The 25,430-nt window shown below is 45.8% G+C and overlaps 2 protein-coding genes across 3 annotated transcripts; both read right to left on the bottom strand.

The window, feature by feature from the left end:
• Window positions 1-782: 782 nt before the first annotated feature.
• Window positions 783-15,451, bottom strand: LOC143015677 (long-chain-fatty-acid--CoA ligase 1-like). 2 transcript variants are annotated; one of them, XM_076169722.1, is made up of 21 exons: window positions 15,375-15,451; window positions 8,957-9,383; window positions 8,431-8,545; window positions 7,587-7,651; window positions 7,364-7,465; window positions 6,813-6,912; window positions 6,528-6,703; window positions 6,137-6,169; window positions 6,002-6,053; window positions 5,815-5,888; window positions 4,860-4,937; window positions 4,589-4,723; window positions 4,012-4,146; window positions 3,636-3,731; window positions 3,386-3,458; window positions 3,203-3,291; window positions 2,998-3,114; window positions 2,719-2,862; window positions 2,380-2,484; window positions 2,092-2,163; window positions 783-1,911 (listed from the first exon to the last, which is right to left on the bottom strand). In XM_076169722.1, exons 2-21 carry the CDS (start codon window positions 9,143-9,145, stop codon window positions 1,771-1,773), a joined length of 2,091 nt encoding a protein of 696 aa, XP_076025837.1. In that variant the 5' UTR covers window positions 9,146-9,383; window positions 15,375-15,451; the 3' UTR covers window positions 783-1,770. The 2 variants fall into 2 exon arrangements, with proteins under 2 accessions (XP_076025837.1, XP_076025838.1); XM_076169723.1 differs by lacking the exon at window positions 15,375-15,451 and adding an exon at window positions 11,699-11,811.
• A 604-nt stretch (window positions 15,452-16,055) lies between these two features.
• st3gal5 (ST3 beta-galactoside alpha-2,3-sialyltransferase 5) lies at window positions 16,056-24,604 on the bottom strand. The gene is made up of 8 exons (XM_076169746.1): window positions 24,425-24,604; window positions 23,429-23,536; window positions 19,881-19,998; window positions 19,494-19,703; window positions 19,103-19,227; window positions 18,785-18,971; window positions 18,235-18,393; window positions 16,056-17,682 (listed from the first exon to the last, which is right to left on the bottom strand). The coding sequence occupies exons 1-8, from the start codon at window positions 24,430-24,432 to the stop codon at window positions 17,386-17,388; spliced, it is 1,212 nt and encodes a 403-aa protein (XP_076025861.1). The 5' UTR covers window positions 24,433-24,604; the 3' UTR covers window positions 16,056-17,385.
• Between the last annotated feature and the right edge of the window lie 826 nt (window positions 24,605-25,430).

Genomic DNA, 25,430 nt, shown 5'->3' with positions numbered 1-25,430 from the left:
GTGTACACCTCACATATAAATGCAGGGGTTATTGGTTAGAGCTGGCACCTTTCTGAAGTATTTATTGTGCTCTGTCCGTTTTGCAGCCATGTCCAGGGAGGTCGGCTTTGGTCTCCTGGAATATGTCCTGAGAATATTGGCAACCGTGACATCAGGAACATCAAGCTGCTTAGAGATGTCCTTTACCTCCGTCATACTTCGCAATCATCCTCGTACAACTATGTTCTTTGTCATGTTCCGTATGTCGCACGCAATGGTATCAAACAATGGTACCGTTCTTGACAATAAACAAAAATGATGGGTACAGGTTTAAAATGGCAGATACCGATCATTAGAATGCAGGAAAATGTCATTTAAAAAGATAGTTCCCTAAAAAGGCAAATGAAATAAAAACCCAACTTAGTTCGAAGATTTTTATTACATTTTTTACAAAACATAATTATGGCATCACCATACACAAAGCTATATCCACAAATTAAAACCATAGTCAATTGGATCTCAATCAAGTTGTTCACATGATTAATGACAACCACTTTATAAAACATTGAATAATTTATAATAATTGATTCCTTTAAAAAAAAGTCTCTTCCCATCCCGTTACCGTCATAAATAAATTAAAACATGAACAGAGCCTATTCCTATGTCCTGCCTTGGCTGTAAGCACCTTACCCTCTTAGGTTGGTGATGCATCCCAGAATCCAACATGATCCCGACTTAGTCATAAAAACATGAAATGACCCAACAGAAACAAACCTGTGGTCCGTTATCCAGGTCAAAACTCACATGAACAGAACCTAACAGCACATGACAAACAAAACTAAGTGATATCTGACCGAAAAATCTCATTGGTGACATTTACATGATAAGGCTGAGGTGTACAAAAGTGTTTGGGTTACAAAGTAATCAAAATGGCATCAAACACTTAAATCCTTAGCAAAGCTCTCTCAATACTTTGACTCTACCCTCTTCATCTTTGAGTCAAAACCTGTTGCTGTGCAGTGGCTAGTGAACCCTTTGGAATGAAGTGGAGTTCTTCATAAATCAAATGTGGTCCGATTTGTGTGTTGTGTGTGTGTGTGTGTGTGTGTGTGTGTGTGTGTGTGTGTGTGTGTGTGTGTGTGTGTGTGTGTGTGTTGTGGGATGAGACGGTGGAGGTGTGCGCTGTACCCGTGCTTTATAAAGTAAATATACACAAAGTCAGAGTCTGCTCAGCTCTGCCCATGTAAAGTGTGACCTAATCAAAGAGACTGTGTCATTGGTGAGGATCGGGCCACATTTGTTGAGGATTTAAGTTTAGACATCCAGGTGATTCCTAAGGTTTCACTGTGTGTGTGTGTGTGTGTGTGTGTGTGTGTGTGTGTGTGTGTGTGTGTGTGTGTGTGTGTGTGTGTGTGTGTGTGTGTGTGTGTGTGTGTGTGTGTGTGTGTGTGCGCGCATGTGTGTGTAGAGGAGGTACTGCGTATGGCTTGTGACCCAGCAGTCCTGAGTTATACTCTGATAATTCCCTTTAAAAGCCCTTCCTCAAGAAAGTGATCTGATTGGAATCAGCACACTGTTCTAAATATACTGTACATAAATACACTCATCATTGTTGTGCAGATTCTTTCCTGTACTGACGGCTGGGGTTTTGTTTCCTGCGATCTATACTCGCGTTTCCTGTTTCTGCTTTTAATGGATGGATCTTCCTATTCTCTTCCTATCCTCTTGTTTCTACCTTGTCCTCCTGTGTGGGTCTGGTTGCCTTTGGTAGAGCTCTTCTGTTGCTCCTCTTTACATTTTGATGCCAGCGTACAGCTCGTCTATCTGAGGTCTGAAGTGCTGTCTTAGGTCGGCCCTCTTGGATTTCAGAGTTGGAGTGAGCAGGCCGTTCTGGACTGAGAACATCTCTGTGTGGATACAGATGGCCTTCACCTGGAGGAGACACACACACACACACACACACACACAAACATACACGCACACACACACACAGAGCAGACAGACTTTGTTAAAGAGAATGAAAACAATTCACAGTTGATCAAATGATTTCTACAGAGCTGTGTAGTAGTTTAATGAAGGTGCTCCATGTCGGTCGGTCCATGTCTGTTCTACCTGCTCAAAGGACTTGAGTCCTGCTTCCTTGCCCAACTGCACCAAGTCCTGTAAGACAGCTGCCTTCACATCCTGTAAAGAAAGGAACCAGCGATTAATGACCACTATATCTCTGCTCCTCTTCTAAATGTTTGCAGGTACCATTTATTAGACAGCATTATACCGTACATGTTCCTGTGTGTGTAAAACAAATCCCCACAGACCACAGACGGACCACATCAAAGTCATTCATCACAACAGGAAGCAGCATGCAGGTGGTTTATCTGTGTTGCATGAGTCCATTGTTACCTCTCTGTCACATAGTTCCTGGTAGCTGCCCTGCAGTCCCAGAGTCTTCTTGGCCCAGGCAGGCAGGAAGTCCGGGTCAGGAACCACGACTGCCACCAAACAAGCCTGATGAAGAGGATGAGAAGGACGAGGAGGACGAGTAACACAGGTAAGAATAAAGCAGAGGTGTTTTTTTTCTGAAATTACTTGAGCACACAGTAGTAAGGAGTTTCTTACGGATGTTTTAAAATTACATTACTACGTTGCTATGGTGACATGCGTCGACATCTATGATTGACCTATGCGACCCCTGTGAGCAGCATCCCTGAGGGCACCTGAACCCAAACCTCCTCCGCCCACCTGCAGACTGTCTCCATGCACGTAGAGCTGAGCCACCGCGTCGCTCCGGACGTAAACATTCTCTATCTTTTCTGGAGCGATGTATTCTCCCTGTGCCAGCTTGAAGATGTGCTTCTTCCTGTCCACGATCTTCAGCGTGCCATTCTGTGTACACACACACACACACACACACACACAGGATTAATTTCTGTATAAGAAGTCTGATTACTCAACACAGGGGAACATGCAGTACATGAATCTTGAAGTGAAAATGTGCAAAGCTAAAGCTTCTTGACCCACTGGAAGCCATTTTCCAATATCTCCAGTATGAACCCATCCATCCTCATCAATAGTCTCCTTGGTCTTCTCTGGGTCCTTCAGGTAGCCCTTGAACACGTTTGGACCCTTGATACAAACCTAGAAACACACAAACACACACGATTGGGAATGATGTCCTAAGTGTGAGGAGCATATACTGTCCATGTTTCTGTAGCGCGTGATTCACCTCTCCCTCTCCGTTTGAAGCCAGGTAGTTCATCTCAGTCACATCCACCAGTTTGATGCTGTTACAGGGCAGAGGAGCGCCAACGTGACCTGGAGAGATGAGGTCAACATGTACTCCTTACTTACTGATACAAGTCAACTATGAGCAGCTGAATTAGAAAACACAGAGAGGTGTGTGTTTTACCTGCAGACCAGTCTCCAGGCAGGGTCAAGGTACATCCAGCAGTGCACTCCGTCTGCCCATAGCCTTCATAGAACTACCAGAGAGAAAAGAGGGGCCATATTATTTCCTTTAAAAAAAACACATCATTGATTTATCATCAACTCAGAAAATAATTGATACATTAATCAATATTGGCAGCACTAGTGTAGTGTAGTGTAGTGTAGTGTAGTGTAGTGTAGTGTGTGTGTGTGTGTGTGTGTGTGTGTGTTACCTGGCAGCCTATTGCAGCTCTCAGGAATGTGAGGACAGCAGGAGAAATGGGAGCGGCTCCTGTTATCATGAGCCGTACGTGGCCTCCCAGGCTCGCCTGTAGAGGGCAGCACAAATGTAATCAAGACAGGAATCAGGTCACGTCAGTCAAATCATCAGTCAGAGGTATCCACATATTTACATCACAATGTGCATTATAGAATATGTCTCATCCTGACTGCTCTCTTTGTTTGAGGATGAAGAGAATGTGGCACTCATAAAAGCTCCAAGCTCCTTTATGACCAAAGTCATAAAGCTCCTGTGCTCTTCAAACACTGCTACCTGAAACCCCACCAATGACTTCATTATAGCGTAACACAGTGAGAGGTCCATTGTACCTGAACTTTCCGGAAAATGAGTCGGTCCCAGATTGAGTTTTGCCTCACAATGCCGTTCTTCATCTCCGCCTCCTTCTGCCTGAAGGCATAACCCAGCACCCAGCGTTTCAGAGAGGAGTTAGCCTGCCCAAAGATCTGCACACACACACACATACCAATGTTCAACCTAATCAACAACAGAAGCGTCAACATCACGATAAGAATTTACTCCATATTGATTCAAAGTTAATCTGATCTGGCAAACGGACAAAGAATGTGAAACCTTCACAGAGGAGCAGTCAGAGATTCATTATCTGCACTGCAGCCACTCAAAGGAAAACAACATGTGTCGGCTCAGTCCTGCCATATAAGAGGAGCTGTATATGAAGAGGCTTCCCTATAGGATTGTCTCATGTTTCCATCGCTCATCGACGCTCAAAGCAGAAACAAGGCAACAAGCTCTCAAAGACTGTAGAATCAGATCGATTTCAGAGTGAAGCAAAGACTGAGAATAGCTCAGGGATCAGAGCCAGGAAAGATGAAATATTAATGGGACGTGGCCAAAGTGTCCGAGAGTCAGACAGCTTGTCCTACATACCTTATCATACATCCTGTTTAGGAGTCGAGGCACCACAGGGAACACTGTGGGTTTCAGTGTGAGCATGTCGTCCATCAGCAGACGAATATCGCCCTGGAAGTATCCAATCTTTGCTCCCTGCACAAACATCACTCCCTGTGTGTGAAGGCAGACGGTCAGGAGTGATCACCAGCATCATTTAATCGCTACAGTTTGATAAAAACAAGCCGCAGGCATAGAGACACACACGTCTTCATTAGAGGAGTAAGAAGGGGAAACTATGGGAACGTACCTGCACTACTCTGTCAAACATGTGAGCCATGGGCAGGTAGGAGATGTGGACGTCACTGGGACTCAGGGGACATTCGATCTACACACGCAGGGACAATGACAAATATACAGAGAGGGACACGGGCACACACACACAGACAGACAAGTAGACAGGGAAACACACACACAAAGTTAGGGTTTGTACCTCCACCACCCTCTCAAACATGTGGGCCAGAGGCAAGAAAGACATCATGACATCGTCTGAGGAGGTCTGAGCGTAAGACTGGAGAGAGGAAGGGGCAAAGGATCAAATCCCTTCACTTTGGTTATACTTCAGGAGCAGAACAGACCTGTGGGGGTGTAGGGTGACAAAATGTGATGTTGGCACACTTTGGCCTCAGTTAGTAGGTCTGTGTGTCAGCGTCAACAACCTCTCAGGGGAGGAAGGAGAGCAGCTGAGTGTGGAAACAGCTGACGTCTCAACTTCTTCCTTTTAGTTTTCTAGTTATTTCCACTTCCTCCTGCACACACACTCCACATCCAGTCTTGTGGAGGTGCACACAGATGATAATGATCAGTGGAGGCTTTGAGGCCTCTCTGCGCTTCCTGCCTTCCTCATCCCTCCCCCCGTATTCATGTCCTGCTTCCTCCCATGACCTCTGACTCACTCTCTTCTCCCCGCACACTTAGTCACACAGGAGGTGAAACTAAAGGACACTTGTGGATGATGAAAGATTACAGCATTGTGACAAAACCACTGTGTTGTGTTTGATGCTCATCCTAACAGCTTTGTCTTTATGGAGTCAGAGCTCTAAGACCTCAGGCCTCTATGGTGGACTGGAGACTAAAAGTACAAACTGAACAAACCTGCCTCCTTAATTCATGACTTGTCCTGTGCTGTTTGTCTCTGTAGTTCCTTTAGTGACCGTAACACCGTGGACAGATATAAATGTATTCCTATAACATGAGACTCATACCTCAGTGACTTTGATGAAGGCTGAGCAGTTGCAAACTATATTTCCGTGTGTCAACATTGCTCCTTTAGGACTGCCTGAAAGTGCAGAAAATACAAACACAAAGCTATGAAACAGATCAGAATATAAACTAATATTAAATGATTGATATTAGAGCGCATCATGTATTCTCTATGAAAGTGTGTGTGACCTGTGGTTCCACTTGTAAAACAGATGACGGCCATGTCCTCGGGCTGCGGGGGCTGGAGGGACAAAGGCGTCAAACAGCGTCGGGCAACACACAGTATTTACATTACTGGTTTGTATAGGGCCAATATTTACTCACCACTGGTTGCTGATGGTTGGCCTTACCAATCGCCTAGGAAACAAGAACACCACATTACTGAAGTCTGGACAATGACAATTAACCCACAAAGGAACACAAGCAAGGACAACTATTAACAAATGTAATAAAGCAGATGCAATAAATAAATAAATAAAAATGGTAGGAAGACAGTTCTGAGGAACAAACCGAAATGGTATGTCAAGTTAAGAACAAGACAGCAAAAAAGGAGAAATGAAACAAGCAAAGTCAAAGAGAAAGAACCACAAACAGCAGCAGCTATGAGTCAAACACAGATGGGCAAAAAGACTTCCAAGAATAATCTGAAGAAAGGGCAAAAGGCCGATGAGGACATGAGAGGAAGACGGACGGGGAGGAGGAGAACCCTGCTGACCTCCATCTCCAGCAGGCTGATGATCTGGATCCCGGCCTGCTGCCCCCTGCTGACCAGCTCCTCACTGGGGCTCTGCATTAGGACGATGGTCTTCACTGAATGCGTCTTGTCCTTCACACACTCCAGCACCAGGTTGACTTTGCTCTCCACGTCACACACGATGGTGGAGATGGAGGCTGCAGACACAACACGACATGTTTACATGCGGATTATAACGATATGAAGCGAGTCAACACACACACTGAATGATAGAAATGTGTGAATAGTGTTGTTGTTGACGTTTACCTTTATCTACTATGTAGGTGATGGCTTCTGTCCCCAGAGTGTCATAAAGAGGCACCGACACCAGAGAATAGGTGTAACAGGCCAGCTCAGAGATGGTCCACTGTACACACACACCACACACACACACACACACACACACACACACACACACACACACACACACACACACACACACACACACACACACACACACACACACACACACACACACACACACACACACACACACACACACACACACACACACACAGGACATTTAAGAATGGATTCTGTCTGGATCTGCCGAGTAGCTGAAAGGCTTTTGTTAGTTACTCGTAGCTTAAAGGCAGAATTAGGTTTGTGAACTCTTCGAAAAGAGCAAGCAAGTAATGGAACGCTGTTTTTGGCTTTGGTGTTTGGCTTTTCATTGTTTCATTTCATTTCATTAGAGCTTCTAAATTAAACTTAAACCTCAGCCGATGGAGGATAAACCTCATGTTCTCATAACTGATACCAGAGCGGCGTTGTCATGGTCCCTGTGTGTGACTCAGACATGTGGTTCCTGTTTGTACCTCGGGTCTGTTCTGGGAGAAAATGCCAATGTGGGGATCAGTGGTCTTCGAGTGTCCTCTGTGGAGAAACGCTGAACCCAGATTCTCTGTTCGCTCCTTAACCTAAGACACATACACACACACACACAATATGAATTCATCATTATTGCATAAGAGCAGACAGACAGACAGGCACTGTGTCCATCCTAGTTCATATGTGGTCACGCTGTGCTGAGAGTCTGACCTCGCTGTAGGATAACCACTCGTACGGCTGTTTAGGTTTCCTGGAGCCCAGACAGGCGCCATTATCTACAGGATAAAAGCAGAGGCGGAACAAATAAACGACAAAGAAACCAGATGATAGGAAGTCAACAGTGCTGTAACATTAAACCTTTCCTCTGTACAACACAGATTATTCTGGGCAAACACCTGGAATAGAGATTTGAAATATACTTTAAGGGAATAATTATTAGAATGATTTTAAATATTTGCAGTGTGTGACAGAGGAGGCAAGTCGGTGTGTGTTTGTATGCACAGTGACACAATCTCATCATTCTCACATTACCATAGCACCCACATAGGGAGTAAACCAACACCCGGAGCAGGCAGCCTGCAGCACCCCGACCGTCACTTCATTAAAACACGCACTGTATAGAGCACGTCGACGCAATAATGTCTCAACCTCTTACTTCACTCCGTGAATCTGTGCCTGTAAACATTGAGACGCACGCCGCTCTGAGCCGTAGTAAAACTCAAGCAGCTGAGCTTTAATTGGCGGAGGCCACCGAGTCTGAATAAAAAGGGCGCGGCCCAAACTGTGAGCTATCTTGATTAAACAGACGGGGCGTGGTTTGTTTATATTTCCAGGGAGGCAGGTAAAGTAAACAAAACAGTTTGCCCGGATCTCCCTACAGGTAACTGTCATGATGACGCATACGGCGGCTCACAGGTAAACCAGACCGCAGGTATGAGGAGAAGCTTCTACATTGTTCAGGTCAATACTGATGCCAACAGGTTATGAAAACAAACTACAAATACAAACTCAATCCATACATGTACAGAATCATTTGAAGTTGTTTGTCACTTACTTGAGACTCTGGCTCCTCTGAGGAAGAACTCATACATGGTTGTGGCGTCATCATAAATATGAGTGATGTTGTCTCCTCCTCTCAGCAGGGCCGACTGCCGTGCCATTTCTCCTCCCTGAGGAATGGAAATACCTTTTACTCATGTGACCGAGGAAGTGTTGCTGCTGGTCCCTCCTTCAGACACACTCACACACACCTATAGGATAACGCATTAATACCCTGTAACCACAGCGGCCGTGTAGTCAGACAGGCTCTACCTGTTTACTCACCAGAGCAGCCAATTCACACCTCACCTCTGTCTTTAATCACACACGCACACACACACACACACAACGGTGCAGGTGTGTGAAGGCCTCACATGATAATCCAACTTTTTAAGCCATACATACATTCCATTGTAAAGGATAGAACAGTTGGCCGTACAGTCCAAGGGCACAGTAAGGGAAAGCCATGCAAATGATGGAGCACTGTGGCAGAGGAGAGTGAGTCGTACCCTCACACACAGACTTGAGGTGTTCTACCTTACCTCGATCTCAATTGACTGCATGTGGAGGTCACAGACTGGCGGGGGGAGCTGAGGTCGCGTGGCCAGGTAGTAGGTTGTCACGGCAGCCACTGCCCCCATGCTGACCAGTGCAGGAGTGGAGAGATTCCTGATGTACTGAGCCACATTATCCATTTCTGGCAGCTTCTGCAAAAAGTCCTGGCTGAGCATGATGCGACCCGAGTGTGTGTGTGTGTGTGTGTGTGTGTGTGTGTGTGTGTCTGTGCACCTGGAGTGTGAAAGATGACTGTTGTGTGTTGGTGTCTCTTGTTAACGTTGTGTATGTGTAATTGCTTACGTAGTGGCAGTAGAGCGTGTCAAGGTGTGTATGTTTAATGTCCTAATGTGAGGTAAAGAGTGTGTCTGCTAAACTAAGGAGTGTGTGGGGGGACGCTGGCCAGGAGGGAACCTGAAGAGAAAGAAATGGAGAGAGAGAGGTCATCCAGTACCGTTTACAGTAAACAAGGCAAGTATTTAGAGTTTTGAGCTCTAGGTGTTGCTTTTTTGAAAACCTTTCCGTTTGGTTTGAGGCGTTTCTAACTCTGCACTCCCACTGAGGGCCGAGGCTCACGTCTCTGTCTGGTATGTGGAGACGCTGCAGTAAATAACCAGGGGGCAAAGGGCAACATCGCCCCGGCAACCTGTGTTTCTACCTGAGCCCTAAAGGGGCAAATAAAGGGGCGCCTGGAGAACCGACCGCCGCCCACTGGCCCACAGACTTCAATAAGCATGAATGACTGATGACATCATCTTGTTTTGAATTAGTCTGAGTTATGTTTTGAAGGAGACAAAGCGCTCTTCCTGGCGCTGTAACATCCTTAATCAATGTGGTATTTTATTCTGAGGTCATAAACCGCCTTCATTTGGAGCGAAACACTCTCCAGTCCGTCTGATGGTTCAGTTCTGCTCTACAGAATAAAGGGGCTGGACTGGGCCAAATTTGCGTCAGTGAGGGCAAAGATGTCTCCATGTCGGGTGGTCAGAAGTGTGAATGCTAGAGTGAAAGAGTGAATGCAAAGTGAAGCTTTGCCTCGCCCTCGTTTGTGTACATTTGCCTGCTGGCGTGGTTTTGCAGTTCATGCATGCGCCAATCCAAGACTTCAAATGATGATCGTCCCCCTGAGAGTGCCGAGCCTCTTCAAGGGAACTTACACACATTTAATATGTAAACAACCACTTCCATCACTTCAACCCTCCCTTACTGCGCACACTGAGTGAAAACAGGACATTGTAGGTACTGTTTCTTTAAGGCCCCCTCTCCCAAAAAGCCGTTCAGACTTGTGAGCTGCACCAGGTCTGAGCCGTTTTACACACACACACACACACACACACACACACGCTGTTACACCCACAGAGGCTGTTATTTCTAGCATGAAAAAAATTCCTTGATGAGGGTTTTTTTTGATTTTTTAATTGCCATTTTGGAAACGTCTTGGATCAACCAGCAGCAGAGGTGTGTTTACACAGCTGAGCTCAAACGTCTCCTATGGGTGCCAGGTTACTGAGCTCAGGCACACAGGAGCCAAATCTACATCGTTCAGATAAGATTCCTGTCACATCCAACATATTTCCTCCTGACAGCAGGTGTCAGTTTCCCATGTTACGTGTCAGTTTCCCATGTTAAGTGTGTGTGTGTGTGTGTGTGTGTGTGTGTGTGTGTGTGTGTGTGTGTGTGTGTGTGTGTGTGTGTGTGTGTGTGTGTGTCTAACAGATGGCACGACGGCTCGCAGGGTCGGAAAATAAAGACACACTCAAACATGAACACACACACACGCGGATGAGGTGACAGACTGGACGAGCGAAGGTCAAGTGACTTTAAATATATACACATACGTAAAAATAGAGTCTGAGGGCCCCGAGTGAAACAAAGTAAAAGGTCCACCTCCACACGACCCCACAGGAAGATACCACGACCTTAGGCCCAGATTCCAAGCTAACAGCACAGTCAGTGGAGCCCGAGGGCGTCAGGCTATCAGAGAATCTATCAGAGTCTCTCCCCTGATGATCTGACACATCTGTCCACAGCAAAGTGAAAATAAAGCCATCAGGGAACAAATAGAGGAAAAATCAACGATACAAACACAGAGAGACAGAAAATACACTTAAGGTAAGAAGCAAGTATGTTTACTCTAAGAAACAGAGCCAGATTATGGGACAGGAAATGGAGTTATTCAGGATTGTAAGCATCAAAACTGGAGCAAGTCATCAAGCAACTGTTCAACAGGCAGACTGTCAGTCACAGCGCTGGAGCCTGTAGGTTTGGCTCATACAGTACAGGAGCCAAACGTGCCTGTAGATTGGGTCAAAGCAAATTGTTTAAAGTGCCAACAGACGCTGTGACAGAATCGATAGGACCTGACCTGATCTAGATGTTGCAGGATAAAGGAGCCGGGGACCGATCATACTCAGCCGTATTAGCCAACATTACTCATTGTGGGCCAAATCAAACATTGGCTATTTGTTTGTTGGTAAATGCCACAGATTTGTCCTCTAGTACACTTCTCCTAAAGAATCACCTCATGGGATTACTGTGAGAGAAATCATAGCCATCCAGATAAAAAGGGGCCCACCTGTGTGCTGGCCTTTGTTAACCTGAGAAGCCTTTACCTGTATCCACCCGTTTCCATGAGCATCAGAACAAGAGGACGACCCTCCGAGCATCACGCTGCCACAGTCCATACATTAAGTGCATTTCTGCCCAAACCGGCTTTCTCCCGCACTCACCTGTCAGGATGAGATCTGCTTCCTCTCTCAGCTCTAAAGCCAAATGCCTGCGTGAACGCCGTTGCTCCTGCTGCTAAGTAACCAAACGCTGCGTCTGCTCTCCCTGGGACGCACCGCTCCAGCACCAACCCAAACACACACACAAGGTGATATGTAACCTCGGCTAATCTACCAATCAAAGGTCACCGCGGTGCCAGGAGGGCTCCCATTGGCTGATTGTGTCACGTCAGGGAGTCCGAGTACTGTCACTCAAAACGCTTCATGTTACTGATAAATCCATTGAGCACTCGGTGACCTGAATCAATACGGTGGCGAGGATCGGTTGAATAAGTGTTCCTGAGATTTGGGATTAAACATTCAGTTTGAGATTAGATGAGAGGATCAGGTGATTGGTTAATGAATGCCTTCGTGTGCATAGATTCTTGTTACATCCAGCCAATCATTTTCTCCAGGCTGTGCGGAACTTTAAGAAATGTGTGTGAAAGAAAGCGCCTTCTGTGTTCAGTCACACCCGATATCTTGGAATTATTTCAATCCCATCAAGAACAATCAGATTCATTAAATTACAGGTTTCTGCCTTGGCACGGAACAATGGTTTTGTAAGAGTGGAAAGGAGAGAAGGTAGAATAAGGACAAGCATGAAGCGGGAAGGACAGGACGAGACCAGGGACAAAGATGATGTGAATGAAACAGGAAGTGAGGCGGAGAGCGTGTAGACTAGGGGGAAATCACAAGAGCAGTAATGGCTGGAGCACTGGGAACAGCTGAGACAGGGAGAGACGAAGGGGACGTTGTTTTCTAAAGGGACACAGAAAAAAACAAGCAGGTGGTTTAACCGGAAACATCCAGGTTTAGCAATCGGTTCAGTGTTTGGCTCCAATTTGTCCCAAACGTCTCACACCAGGCCGAGTCAGAGTCAGAGTCATCATATGGACACAGCTCCACTGTGCTTCCCATGGCCTCTCAGAGCAAAGTCACGCTTCTTATCTCGTAAAACTAAATCTGCTCTGTTACTGCAAAGTGAACCAACGGTTAAATTCAAAGTTTTCCCTGAAGCCTGACTGAACTCCACCTTCAGCCTCATCTGATTACTCAGCTACGGCCTGGACGTTTGCAGTCCAGCTCTTTACATTGAAGCCTTTTGGAGCCATTTGGCATCAGCTTGTCCATGTTGCTACTTGTCTGTAAAGTACTGTAAAGCTCTAGAACATTCTCTCAGCCACTTCATGTGGCGACATCACACAAGCTAAAAAGCCACCAGGTCCCTGCAGGATAAACATCCAGGTAAAGCAGTGTTTACAGGTCAACCCTACACTTTGGATAAACACAACCATATCTATAGTCCTTAGATTGAGAGATGTACAGTGACGTTAAATCTCAATAAGGAGTGTGTGTTTGATAGCATAACTGTCTCCAGTGAGTCTCTACGCAATCAGATCAATGACTTTCCCCCACCAACACAATACATTCTACTGCTGGACATAATCAATTCATCCACAGCCCAGTTACCCAAGGACAACGCAGGAGAACTTCAACACTTCTTTAGTACAAAACAAGTAAAGTGCATAAGCTAATAAATCCAATAAAATATTAAATACATACTCCACTTGAAATACCTGAGGGAGAGCGTCCAAGCTAGGAGCTTCCTTAGACATGCCAACAGGTTCAGGCATGTTCTAGGACCCTCACCTTTCACCCAGTGCCCCCTGACCTCTATGTGGTCAACTGAGACGATTAGACGGAGTGAGATAAACAATGAACACAAGCAGAGCAGAAGGGAGAGAGAGAGAGGAGGGGAGGGAGGGAGGAAGAGGGAGAAAGAGAGAGGGAGGGAGACAGAGAGAGAGAGCGAGAGACAGAGAGAGGGGGAGAGAAAGAGAGAGAGAGAGAGAGAGAGAGAGACAGAGAGTGTCTCTGTCATGCAGCGTGTTGTGGGACACAAAGCACAGCTGCTGTGTTGTGGGTTAGAGCCTGACGCATAAAGCCACATCATCCCTTCAGTCAGTCATGTCAATCAACAGCATGAATATTAACACTACACATTTATTCTGTATGTGGTTGAAATTCTAGAATGTTCTAGAATCCTCACTCGTCTCCTTCTCCTAGCCTAAACTCCTGCAGCCGTGTGTCTCCTGTGATGGCCTCTTGGGCAACTTTGCACACGTGTGATATTGATTGAGATTTGTCATGATAACATACTGTACGTGTTCAAACAGTCACATTTGCTCTGTACATTAAGTCTGGAGCAAAGATTATGATGATTTAGTAGTATAAAGCCCTTTAGACAAACAGCATTGTCACAGTTAGAGATAGACAGCAGATCCAGGAGAAGACATCTGCAATGCTACTGTGTGAGGAAACTGCACCACAAACATCTGCTAGTAATGTTAGCATACATATGTGGTATTATAGGCTCATTTAAGAACCATTTCAGACAGACGGGTGAATGTGACATTTTGGCCTCTCGTCACACTGCAATGCCAAGCTGTAATACAACAAATTAACAACCTTTTTTACATTAGTACTTAATAATTTAGCTCCACTTCCCTTCAGCTCAGACGTCTGCCGCAAAGCTAATGACCAAAATATGTGGAGGATATAATGCATGGCGTGTTTACAGACCATAAACACACTCTGAGCCTCAAGGATGTCGTCACCACCAGCGGCTAGAGAGCAGGAGAGAAAGAGTGGAGTCTGTGGCTGGTTGAATAGATTCTAACATCAGCGTGGACAAAGGGAAGCATTACTGTGGGACCACATGATGCATCTCCTCCACCAGCCACCGATAAGAGGAACACACTGTAGTACAAGAAAGTTATCAGTCCTGGAGAGATGTGAGAGAGACGGAGGAGAGACACGGGGACATGCTGCACAGCCAATGACAGCAGGGTGGCTTCATGGATATCAGCCAATCAGAGCGCAGTCACCTTTCACCTCAAAACCTGCAGACAGAGACCACTAGACCTGATCTCTCCAAGTACACTCCGTTATCATCAGCCTACCTGTACAAAGCAACATGAGTCCCAACGAATCAAACACTAGGTTTATATTAATTGCATAGATTTATAGAAACATGCGTACAGCCGCTACACCAGAATGGTTCAAACAAAAGGGAAATGAAACTCATAAGCTACATTACTGCGACATTAAACTTGAGTCGTGACTGCGTGGCTTCACACAAACTCGACATTTACCTGAATGACGTTTCTCCTTTGAGAGCGATGAAACTTAACAGTGTTTATGTCAGAATATATGTGACAGTTTACCCTTTTGTTTGGAAAATTACAGAAAAATACGGTTGAGTTTACGAGTTCAACCCTTCTGGCTGTTCAGTGGTAGATGAGGAAACAGGGAGGGCGAAATGTGTCGAATCATAAATTACCGGTTTTATATAGTATCAATCAAAGCCGGATTTGAACGCGAGTTTGACAGATTAAAGCACGTAAAGCGGAGAGTTTTTCAGTTAAGACTTTGAACGTCTCACAAGACTCCATTAAAGTGGCACATATGTGGACGGATTTCGGACAGAGCTTTCTGACACTTCCAATGTACGTGAACTACTCGGAGCTGAACACAAATATTCCCTTTTAGCGTATTATTTGAGAAGAAAATGTTCACAAATAACCAATAATTCATTAGAAGGAACATTAGCAACTTGTGTTTGTAAGAAATTTACCGGTTAGCTGCTTCCCGGCGCCTTGCTGTTGACCACGCGCATGTAGTTAAAATGGCACGCGTAAGAGGCACACGTCGAAAATACAGACTTCCTGTAAATTTCAGAATAAAACAAATATATGGGAAAACGTTTTTATCAGTCAACAACCCTGGATATTGATTTAATGATATATACATTCTAAGATGCGCGTGACTGATAAATTTGTATAAAACAAATACAGTCGCGTTCTCTCCATGCTGTTGAGGCATTTTTTGAAACGGCGGTTTCAGCCAATTGTTTTCTTTTGAAGGCATTTCGGCATCACATCCGGTCGTACTTTATAATCGCTTGACAGAATCAATTGACATAACTCAGCTGTGGCCTGAAAGGAAACTGTGGCTTGTCATGTGAATGACTTTGTTCCACTTCTAGCTGGTAAATTAGTTATCTGTTAGAAAAGTACTTTATGAAACCTCACCGTGGATGTTGAGCGTTTGTATTTATGAGAACAAATACAGTGTTTGTTCATCGTTAGTCCGTTTGTGACTTGTAGACTCGATGTTGTGAAAGTTTCAAAATAACCATGAATTGAATTCCTCGAGTTACAGCAAATCCTGTAATCACGAGTTTAAAAGACAAAATCAGGCTTAAATAAGAATCATTTCACATGCAAATAAAAACACGTCCCATTGTCAGTGTGTAATCATGTATTGGCTTCTCTTCACTGCATGTGAATTTCCAACACTTCAACAATTTCGATAACAATTATAAAATCTACCAGTGCAAAGTGAGACTAATTGAAAAAAACAAAATCATGACCTCTAAAAGGAAATGTCTCATTCTTCCTTTAAGTTCTTACAGTACTTCCTAAATTGACACATAGATCTGTACAAACAAGACTTCCCCTCTTATAGCATCTATGGAACACATGACAACATTTGGCCTGTCTTAGAGGTATAAAGACTAACAGTGGTTGCAGCTGGGATGTATTTGCGAGCCTCAACTGTGCTGCATGTACAATATTGACAATAATGAAAACAGATTCTAAATCATAACGTTTTCAATGAACAATGTACAACAGTAATTTAAACAATTAGAAAAACAATCTGAACTCTGCGGAAAGGTAAGAAATACAAAATGTGTGCTTGTGTGACCAATGAAATGGATGAAGGTACACATGGAATGCTTCAAAATGCATCACAAACAAGATGTTACAGTATAATAAACAGAAGTAGAAAATGTTTTTCACCGGGTCGTATGTCTTCACAAACCAAGATCATTCTGATGAACTGAGCTCTGAACCCACCAGGTGCCTCCTTCAGTTCCCGGACACAAACTCTTAAACCTTTAAACACAATAACTTCAATTCTGATCGCTTTGTGTCATTCCAGGCTTCTAAATGTTCCTTTAAAACATTTGGGTCTAAAGCACATGAATCCACTTTTCCCTAACTTACCTTGACTCGATGCATCAGAATGTATCTGACTATCACATTAATCTGGAGTTCATTCACTTCTCAATACAATACTGTAATACTACTTACTTATATTTATAGAATCAAGACATGCGGGTGTTTGGAAGCCATAACTGCTGATATTATTTAGCTTCAATACATATTTGAAAGGAATACCTTTAGCTTCAGGTAAGCTTTTAAATCTATATACTAACAATTTGACTTGACATGATTTTTTTGTAAATTGTAAGTAAAATGGAGCATTCTAGAGATAAACACCACAGACTGTGGAGTGGACCATGGAAGATGATCCATGGAACACCTAAAAGCCTCTAAAAGCTCCTCTACATCTCCAGAATACTACAATTTCCAAAGAACAATCTGTGGCCTAGACGCTGCCGTATCGACATCAAAGACGGTCTGTGTTTGGTCTGACTTGTAATCTTGTATCAAGTCAAAATACTGAAAACCTCGTGTCCAGCAGGTGGAGCAAAGTGCAACCAAACCAGGTTAAGAAGTGTGACTCATGCCTGGACCAGAGGCGGTGGCAGCGTCAGCTCAGCTCGAGTCTTGTGTCTCTCACTGCTGTTGAGTGTTTGCGCTCCTTTCTGCAGGGGACGAGCCGGAGCAGAAGGAGCAGTGGAGCCCCCCCGTCAGGTCAGCCACGGCTCCGTCCTTCACCAGGCTCTGCAGCAGCTCAGTCTCTCTGTCCACATTGTGCATGGTCTGTTGCAGCATGGCGCTCATGGGCTGCTGGTCATAGTAATGCAGTGGTGCCCCCTGCTGGCCGAGGCTGTAGCCGAAGCCTGCCAGGCTGACCTCATCACACAGCAGACTGGCCAAGGTCAGTGCAGAGACACCCAGAGTGGGGACATTCTGGAGACAAAGGAATGAAAGATAAACACATTTTTAATTCTTAAACTGAATTGAAAATACTGAGTAACAATCAGTTTTCAGTTCCTATCAACTGAAAACTGACTACAAAATTGGTTTGAATTCCTTTGGAACAGATCTCATCAGTGTGAAGAACTGATGGAACAATAATTGCTATGTTACCTCAATGCTATGGGTTGGAACCAACGTTCATGTGTCATGTTTATCACCAGCATCACTGTAGTAACCAAAAGCAAACACAGGGGGAGCTCTTGTACACTAGAAACTAGAGAAACTATGATGGTGTGGATTCAGGCCTTAGAAGCGGCACTGTAACCTGTAACTACTCAGACAGAGGCAGGGCTGAACCAGGCTCACTGTCTGGGTTGTGGCGACAAACCTACGTTTAACACGACAGAGTGTGTGTTCTCCGGTCTGGGAAGCTTCTATTAATAAGCAGCATACTGTATTTGACGTAATGCAGGATGCTTGTGTTGTGGGTATTACTGTGGCCATGATAACACACTAGTCCTCAGTTTGGGAGGTGGCTATTACCTGGTCCCAGCCCCACAGCCGAGGTTTGGGTGGAGGGTATTTCAGTAGGTCCATTGCAGACTGTGCGATGATTTGTGGATTTAAAAGTCTGAATCTTTGGGGCTGCAGAGGGATTTGATCCGGAACCTTCTGCCAGAAGAACAACCAGTCCCACAGAGGCTGCAACACAGAGATCAGACAGATTAACATTCCCGAGAACATATAAGCTCTGACATCACGCTGAGCATTTGGGACCTCAGTGAGTTCTGATCAGTCCATGAGTTATTTTGCTCTTCAGTTCAATTCATAACAAAAGATACTCACTTCTACTACTGTAACACACTCTGTCACTGTAACAGTTTGTGTCAGCAGTAACATGATTGAAGTTAGATGTAACCACAGCACTGATAAACTCTGTAAGAAGGCACAGATGGGGTTTGAACCCATAATCGTTGATTTACGAGACCAAGGCCTTATCACTTGGCCACTGCGCCCTCGTTTGTTTCACCATGTGACCAAATGACCATATGAAATCGAAGTGTTAAACACACACACACACACACACACACACCACTCTGTGTTTGTTGATCATGGCAGAGATCCAGCTGATGTCGACACTTTTGTACACCACGGCTACGAACAAAGTGCTCAAGTCTGTGTCGACCCAGCGCAGCGGCGTGCCCTCTGGGTAACTCATCCTGATGCTGGTTCGATTCCCCACATCAACGCTGAACTCTCCCAGAGGACCACTGTTCAACCTGGGGGAGAGAGGGGGGGAGGGAGGGAGGGGGAGGGAGAGAGGGAGGTGTGAGGTCTCATCCAACCTCAACACAAATTCACTGAGCCTAAGCTGGAGCCTGAACGCAGCACGGTTGGGTGTGACTCCCACCTGATGACGGTGTCATAGCGGTCGATGAGCGAGCCGAGCCGCAGCCCTCGGAGAATCCCTCCGTTCCCCACAACCACGCAGCGCCGACATTCCTCTGAGCTCTGGGCAGAGTCAGAGTCTGGCAGCTGGCAGAGTCGTCAAGAAAGAAGAGTGAATGAGACCAATTAGATTCTATTAGATTAAATTCTAAAGTACATAACGCAGAGAGTGGTCGATATGAAACAAGAGAGAGAGAGAGAGAGAGAAAAATAAACAAATAGACAGATCAATCCATCAGGAGAGGCAGCCCATGGAGATGGAAGCCCTGTGTGAGTCCTGATCCCTCCTGAGCCCCACAGATCACAGATCATGGCGTCAGACCAGAGGAGGTCCATCACAGAAACACACTCACCAGCTTCAGAAGGTCCTTCACCTTAGTCTGAAGGCCTCTGAACCCAAAGGGAGGTGGATACAGGAAGAGCTCCTCAGGAAGGGGCGTGTCTTTCCACAGGAAGGTCTGGATCAACTGACCGGAGGCAGGAAGTCTGGCCGCCAAGCTCTGCCTGGTCCTGCCAGGACGACACTGACCCTCCAGGACGCTGTGGGCGTGTTCGCTCGCCAGCTGCACCGCAAACAAACAACACGGTCACAATGCATCAGGAGTGACCGTCTCACTTTACATTCTGCAACCTCAGCCTCAGCATGAACAAATGTGCAATACTTCTTCTTCTTCTTCTTCTTGTGTGCTGTGTTGTACTCAGCGAGGGTGTGTTTCAGTGTTCCTCTCCTCTCCTCTCACCTTTTGATGCGCAGGATTCACGTGCCAGTCCAGAGGCGAGCTCTTTGGCCCGAACAGCGGCAGAGTGACGTGCGCCAAACACACCAAACCCAAAACCACAGACAGGGCCAACACACGCCTGGAGAGAGAGAGAGAGAGAGAGAGAGAGACAAAGAGAGAGGGAGAGAGAAAGAGAGAGGGAGGGAGAGAATGAGAGACAGAGAGAGAGACAGAGAGACAAAGAGAGAGAAAGGGGGGGGAGAGAGAGAGAGTGAGACAGAGAGGGGGGGCGGGGGGAGAGACAGGGGGGGGGAGACAGAGAGAGAGAGATGGGGAGAGACAGAGACAGAGAGACACAGAGAGAGAGGGATAGAGACAAAGAGAGAGGGAGAGAGAAAGAGAGAGAGAGGGAGAGAATGAGAGAGAGAGGGGGGAGAGAGAGACAGACACAGAGACAGAGAGAGAGAGAGAGAAAGGGGGGGAGAAAGAGAGTGAGACAGAGGGGGTGGGGGGAGAAAGAGAGGGGGGAGACAGAGAGAGATGGAGAGAGAGAGAGAGAGAGGGGGGGGAGACAGAGAGAGAGAGAGATGGGGAGAGAGAGTGAGAGAGAGAGGGGGAGACAGAGAGAGATGGAGAGAGAGAGAGAGAGAGGGGGGGAGACAGAGAGAGAGAGAGATGGGGAGAGAGAGTGAGAGAGAGAGGGGGAGACAGAGAGAGAGAGAGATGGGGAGAGAGAGTGAGAGAGCGAGAGAGAGAGAGAGAGAGAGAGAGAGAGAGAGAGAGAGAGAGAGAGAGAGAGAGAGAGAGAATGTCATTGACTTAAAATCACAGAAAAGGAAAAACACAACAAAGGGTGTGAGTGAAAGTCCAGATGTAAAGATGTAAGTTGTATCGTTGTAACAACAGAGTGCCGGACGCATCAAGAGAGAAGGAGCCAGAGAGAAGGAGCCAGAGAGGAGGAGCCAGAGAGAAGGAGCCAGAGAGGAGGAGCCAGAAAGAAGGAGCCAGCAGCAGAGAGGCTTTGGACAGAGAGAATAGAGACCAGAGGGGTAGAAGAAGAAGGAGCCATTGTAAGAGTGAGTAATGCTTCAGTGTTCTGGACGGGCAACAACAAAAGGCAAAACATCCCTTCATTAAAATCATTTGATGTGTATCGCATATCCGCAAAGTCTTCAATCATGTAGCTTCATTAACACGAGAGGCCATATGGACACGCGCACACTGAGGCCTCTGCTGTGTAGGGAGGCAGTGGCTCAGTGGGTAGAGCTTCCGCTTGAGAACCGAAGGGTCGCCGGTTCGAGCCCCTGCCGAGGTGCCCTTGAGCAAGGCACCGAACCCTCAATTGCTCCCCCCTCTGCGAAGGGTGGTAATATATAATGTAAGTATAATGTAAGTTGCTGTGGATAAAAGCGTCTGCCAAATGATCGTAATGTGAGAGCACCTGCGTGTGGGAAAAAGCATCTCACAGCGAAAGGTTTCAGTCCCATCAGAAACACGCTGGGTTAGAAGCGTCTGCTTCGTATACAAGCGCCGAACTCGCTTTGAAACCTCAAAGCCACACAGTACCCAGTATCAGGACGCTGCTAGCTGTCACCACTGCTTCGTATACAAGCGCTTCGTATTCAAGCGCCGAACTCGCTTTGAAACCTCAAAGCCACACAGTACACAGCCACACAGTATCAGGACGCTGCTAGCTGTCACCACGTACACTGACTGAGACAGAATGATCACCTTTATAACATCGCTGCTTCAGTCAGTAACCATTACATGCAGAGCAGGACAGAACGACATCTGGTGTCTCTCCACTGGCTTTAGCCTGTGTCAGACTGACACCTTCTAGAGTGTGTAGCACCACAGATAAGATCTCTGGAGGCCTGTAAGAAAGAGAGGAAGGTGAGAATACTTTCATCCTCATGGTTCAGGACGCTCCCAAGCATGGACACTCCAGATGTTCCACATGAGTTAACATCCTGGATCTTTCTCAGTTGACATCACAAAAACCCTAATAACACGGAGGAATCTAAGGTGGTCGCTCCCAGCTTTGGATCCAATTTGTAGATAAGATAGAACTTTATTTATCCCGGGGGAGATTGGGGAAACTACAACAACAACATCCGGACTGTAAATGAATGTGTGAGAGTGAGTGTTTGTGGTTCTTGTGTCTGTTTGGTCCTACAGGCCTGCAGGGTTCCTTCCTGTATCAAAGTCTCCCACCCTTTGCAAGATTGCCACACTCGCTGCGTGTTGGAGCCGTTACTCTGTTATAGTTCCTCCTGCCTGTGACCCTCGCTCGCTGCCTTTTTGCACCGGGGTAAACGCGAAGAAGCGTTCAAATGAAACCACAGGCGTAGCTGATGCTTTGCTCCACTATAATAATAACTCTGTTCACTGTTCATCCTAACTACTGCAATTTAAAACCCATCCTGATTGGACCCGCAGGTAACTGAGGACAGCTACGGGTTTATACATCGATATTTACAGTAAATAAGTCTGAGGTAAGGACTGATACTTGATGATGAAAACGTATGTGCGGGGGCTGAACCCCACAGATGGTTTGAACTTTGCTCCTTTGACTCCATGCGGCGCCTGTACTCCCATCAAGTTCAGCAGTGTGAAGGAACGAGGCTTAACCGAGCAGCAGATCGGCTGCGGCGCAAGAATGTGAGGAGGAGACTCAATCTCCTACATGACACTGGTTCTAATCGATGAATGTGTGCTGACCACATCCTGCATCAACCGACTGAGCGGCCTGCTTGTGATGAAAGTGTGGTTTCCCCAAGGCCTTTGGAGGCATGTTAGTGGAAACCAGTCACACACTTCCTGTAGATGAAGCCTCAATTAGCACTTGGGTTAATTCCAGCCAGGCAGCCAGGCAGCACCACAACTTAGACACACACACACACACACACTTACACACAGTTACACAATCAGGACGGCAGTTTTATCAGCTTCTCACACCTGTCACACCTCAATATAGAGCACCCATAAATACAGGGTCCACTTCTCTACATCTAGATTGGCTGACATGAGGACAAACGTAACAGATGTTCCAATCCTCACTGTAACCTAACCTTTTGTCTCCTTTTTAAAAAACTGTACCTATGAGATCATCGCATGAGCATCACTACTGTGCCTTGTTCTCACAACATTCGGCGGCCGTGGCTTTCTGCGGTTTTTGTTTTTACTTGAACGTTACATCGCCTATTTTGACTCAATGTCTCACTTCTCTCTCTCTCTCTCTCTCTCTTCCTCTCTCTCTATATCTCTCTGTTGAAATAGAGGAGATATAAAACCACCCTTTCATGTTATTTCATAATAAGGCTACGTGACAATGCCCCAGACTTGGCCTGAAAGCTAAAATAATTTCACAACAGGATTTCTCCCCTCTGTGAGGTTAGAAAGACAAGTTAAGACCGTCTGTAACTGATACAATGAGTCTAGTGTGTGTGCTTGTGTGTGTGTGTGTGTGTGTGCTCGTGTGTGTGTGTGTGTGTGCATGTGTGTGTGTGTGTGTGTGTGTCAGCATGAAGAACAGCGAGCGTCTTTGTGTGTTGTTATCTGAACATCACCTGTGGTTTCCCCAGCATTTTGAAAGCCTCATGGTTTCCTGATTCACTGTGGATGCTGGGAAATCTGCTGCAACCTGAAGTCTCCTTCTGGCCCCCAGGAACCCTATCCTGCACACACACACACACACACACACACACACACACGGGTGTATTATCACTACTATTGTTGTTAAACTTTATACATAGACCTACTTCACGGTAGGGTACAAGTAGATTGTGCAGTAGAGTGCAGACAGTTCAGGAAAACATCACAGAGGACAAACAGACAGACGCTCGGACGGACAGGCGGACAGACAGACAGACAGACGGAAAGACAGGTGGCAAGTGGTAGCTAAACGACGAGCTAACTGCCTGCGCCTGTTTCACCTCAAAGCAGCCCTCAGATGCCTCCACATGGCTGACGTCACGCAGTGTGGAGAACATCTTCTCTAACATCTTCTCTAACATCTTCTCTAACACCATATCTAACACTCCACAGGAATCATTTCCTCCATGAAGCCCAAACTAATCTCTCCTGGTCCTGCGCTGTGCGGGATAACGGGCGGCGCTAATAACGCGTTAAAAAGGAGCAAGTTACACTGCAATGACTGTTTGTCGAGAGATTGAGAGCTAATTTCACTAAAACCACATTGAGGATTAAATCTCTGACCTTCAATCGGGTTTGTGCACTGATCGAGGATCAAAACGTCATTAAATTGAAACCGCGGCACATAACGGGGCGACGCTGGGACGTGACGGGGCTTTCATGAAGGCAAACACTTTAGATCAAAGCTCAATCGATCAACAGTACTGAGGGCGAGTCGGTGTATCACACAAACAGATGATGCAGATCGTTATTGTGCCGTTTAGTGCTGCGACCGAGCCGCCGGTACCGTTAGCAGACTCGCCGTTTTAGCAGAGGCGGTATAAAACAACATTTAAAGGTATTATCTGTCCATTCTAAACTCTCATCCTCCTTTAAGCTATAGCTGGTGTGGTCGGTGTCTGCTCTCTTACCCTCCCATGGATCCCAAAGCGTCGCCATCGCGGTTCTTCTGCTGATGAAGTGCCTGCCTCTGTGTGTGGGTCCAGGTCTCCCAGCGGCCGCAAACTCACCACGATATCCACCCTTCCAAAATAAGAGCACTGTTCCTCTGCTAATCAAGCGTGGTTGCGTTACCAAAAATGTTTGAGTGATAACTCCAAATGTTATTGTCGGACAGTTTGAATATAATACAGAGAGAATCCCAGTAGCCCTGATGGTGGCGCTGTAATAATCACCTTTGTGTTGTGGAGGTTAACCTTTGAACCACGAGTCATTGAATCAAAAATAATATATCTAATAAAGCTGCTGTCGCTCTGTTTGTCAACACTTTGTCTGAATTAACATGAACATTACACAGCCTGCTTCTATTTATGAGTCTAGTTCTATTCCTTCTCTCTGTCTTTGTTTCTAACCACCACAATATGAAACGCAGTACCGAGACCAAGTTTGAATAAAGCAGATAGAATAAAAGCCTTTATAATGTAAATAAGACACATCACAGCTGGATTTGTAACAGCAAACATTTACATTAGTCAGAAAAATTGTATCACACTGAATAAACAAAGAAGGCCATGCTGTATCTCCTCAAGGAAGAAGGGATTCTGGCACACTGGTATTCTCAACATTCAACAAGAATGGAATTCCCCTCTTGACCTTGTTGTTATGGCAACACTTAATCTGTCTGGACGTAAGATAGAGAAACGCTAGTGGAATGGAAAAGTACTGATGGGCATACTTTGTCATATGAGGAGGGGCATTTTCCCTATAAGTATCTATGTAGTAGCTATCGAGGATCAGTCAACTCAGACTGTATCAATGTAACTGACTGGGCTCCTTGCTGCAGCAAGAATGAAGCTGTCTTCAACCAAGTGGCCTAGCGTCTCTGAGACTGAAAGAATTTCCCTAACAATTACACTTGGATGAGGATATCTTTGTATTTATAAAGTCACCGGTATATAATATCCTATAATATTATTA

The sequence above is a fragment of the Genypterus blacodes genome, unplaced genomic scaffold (assembly GCF_046128005.1).
Source record: "Genypterus blacodes isolate CSIRO-AG114 ecotype Tasmania unplaced genomic scaffold, CSIRO-AGI_Gbla_v1 ptg000210l_1, whole genome shotgun sequence".
Lineage (NCBI taxonomy): Eukaryota > Metazoa > Chordata > Actinopteri > Ophidiiformes > Ophidiidae > Genypterus > Genypterus blacodes.
This window is presented reverse-complemented; position numbering and strand designations above follow the sequence as displayed.

Excerpts from the sequence above, each read along its gene's own strand:
- LOC143015677 (XM_076169722.1), bottom strand. The coding sequence starts at position 9,145 with ATGCTCAGCCAGGACTTTTTGCAGAAGCTGCCAGAAATGGATAATGTG. Across the intron at positions 8,546-8,956 it reads TGCAGTCAATTGAGATCGAG|GGAGGAGAAATGGCACGGCA; the intron begins GTAAGGTAGAAC and ends TCCATTCCTCAG. Across the intron at positions 4,938-5,814 it reads CCTTCATCAAAGTCACTGAG|ATCGAATGTCCCCTGAGTCC; the intron begins GTATGAGTCTCA and ends CTGCGTGTGTAG.
- st3gal5 (XM_076169746.1), bottom strand. Across the intron at positions 19,999-23,428 it reads AAATGCTGGGGAAACCACAG|GCGTGTGTTGGCCCTGTCTG; the intron begins GTGATGTTCAGA and ends CTCTCTCTCCAG. Across the intron at positions 17,683-18,234 it reads GGCTGTGGGGCTGGGACCAG|AATGTCCCCACTCTGGGTGT; the intron begins GTAATAGCCACC and ends CTTTGTCTCCAG.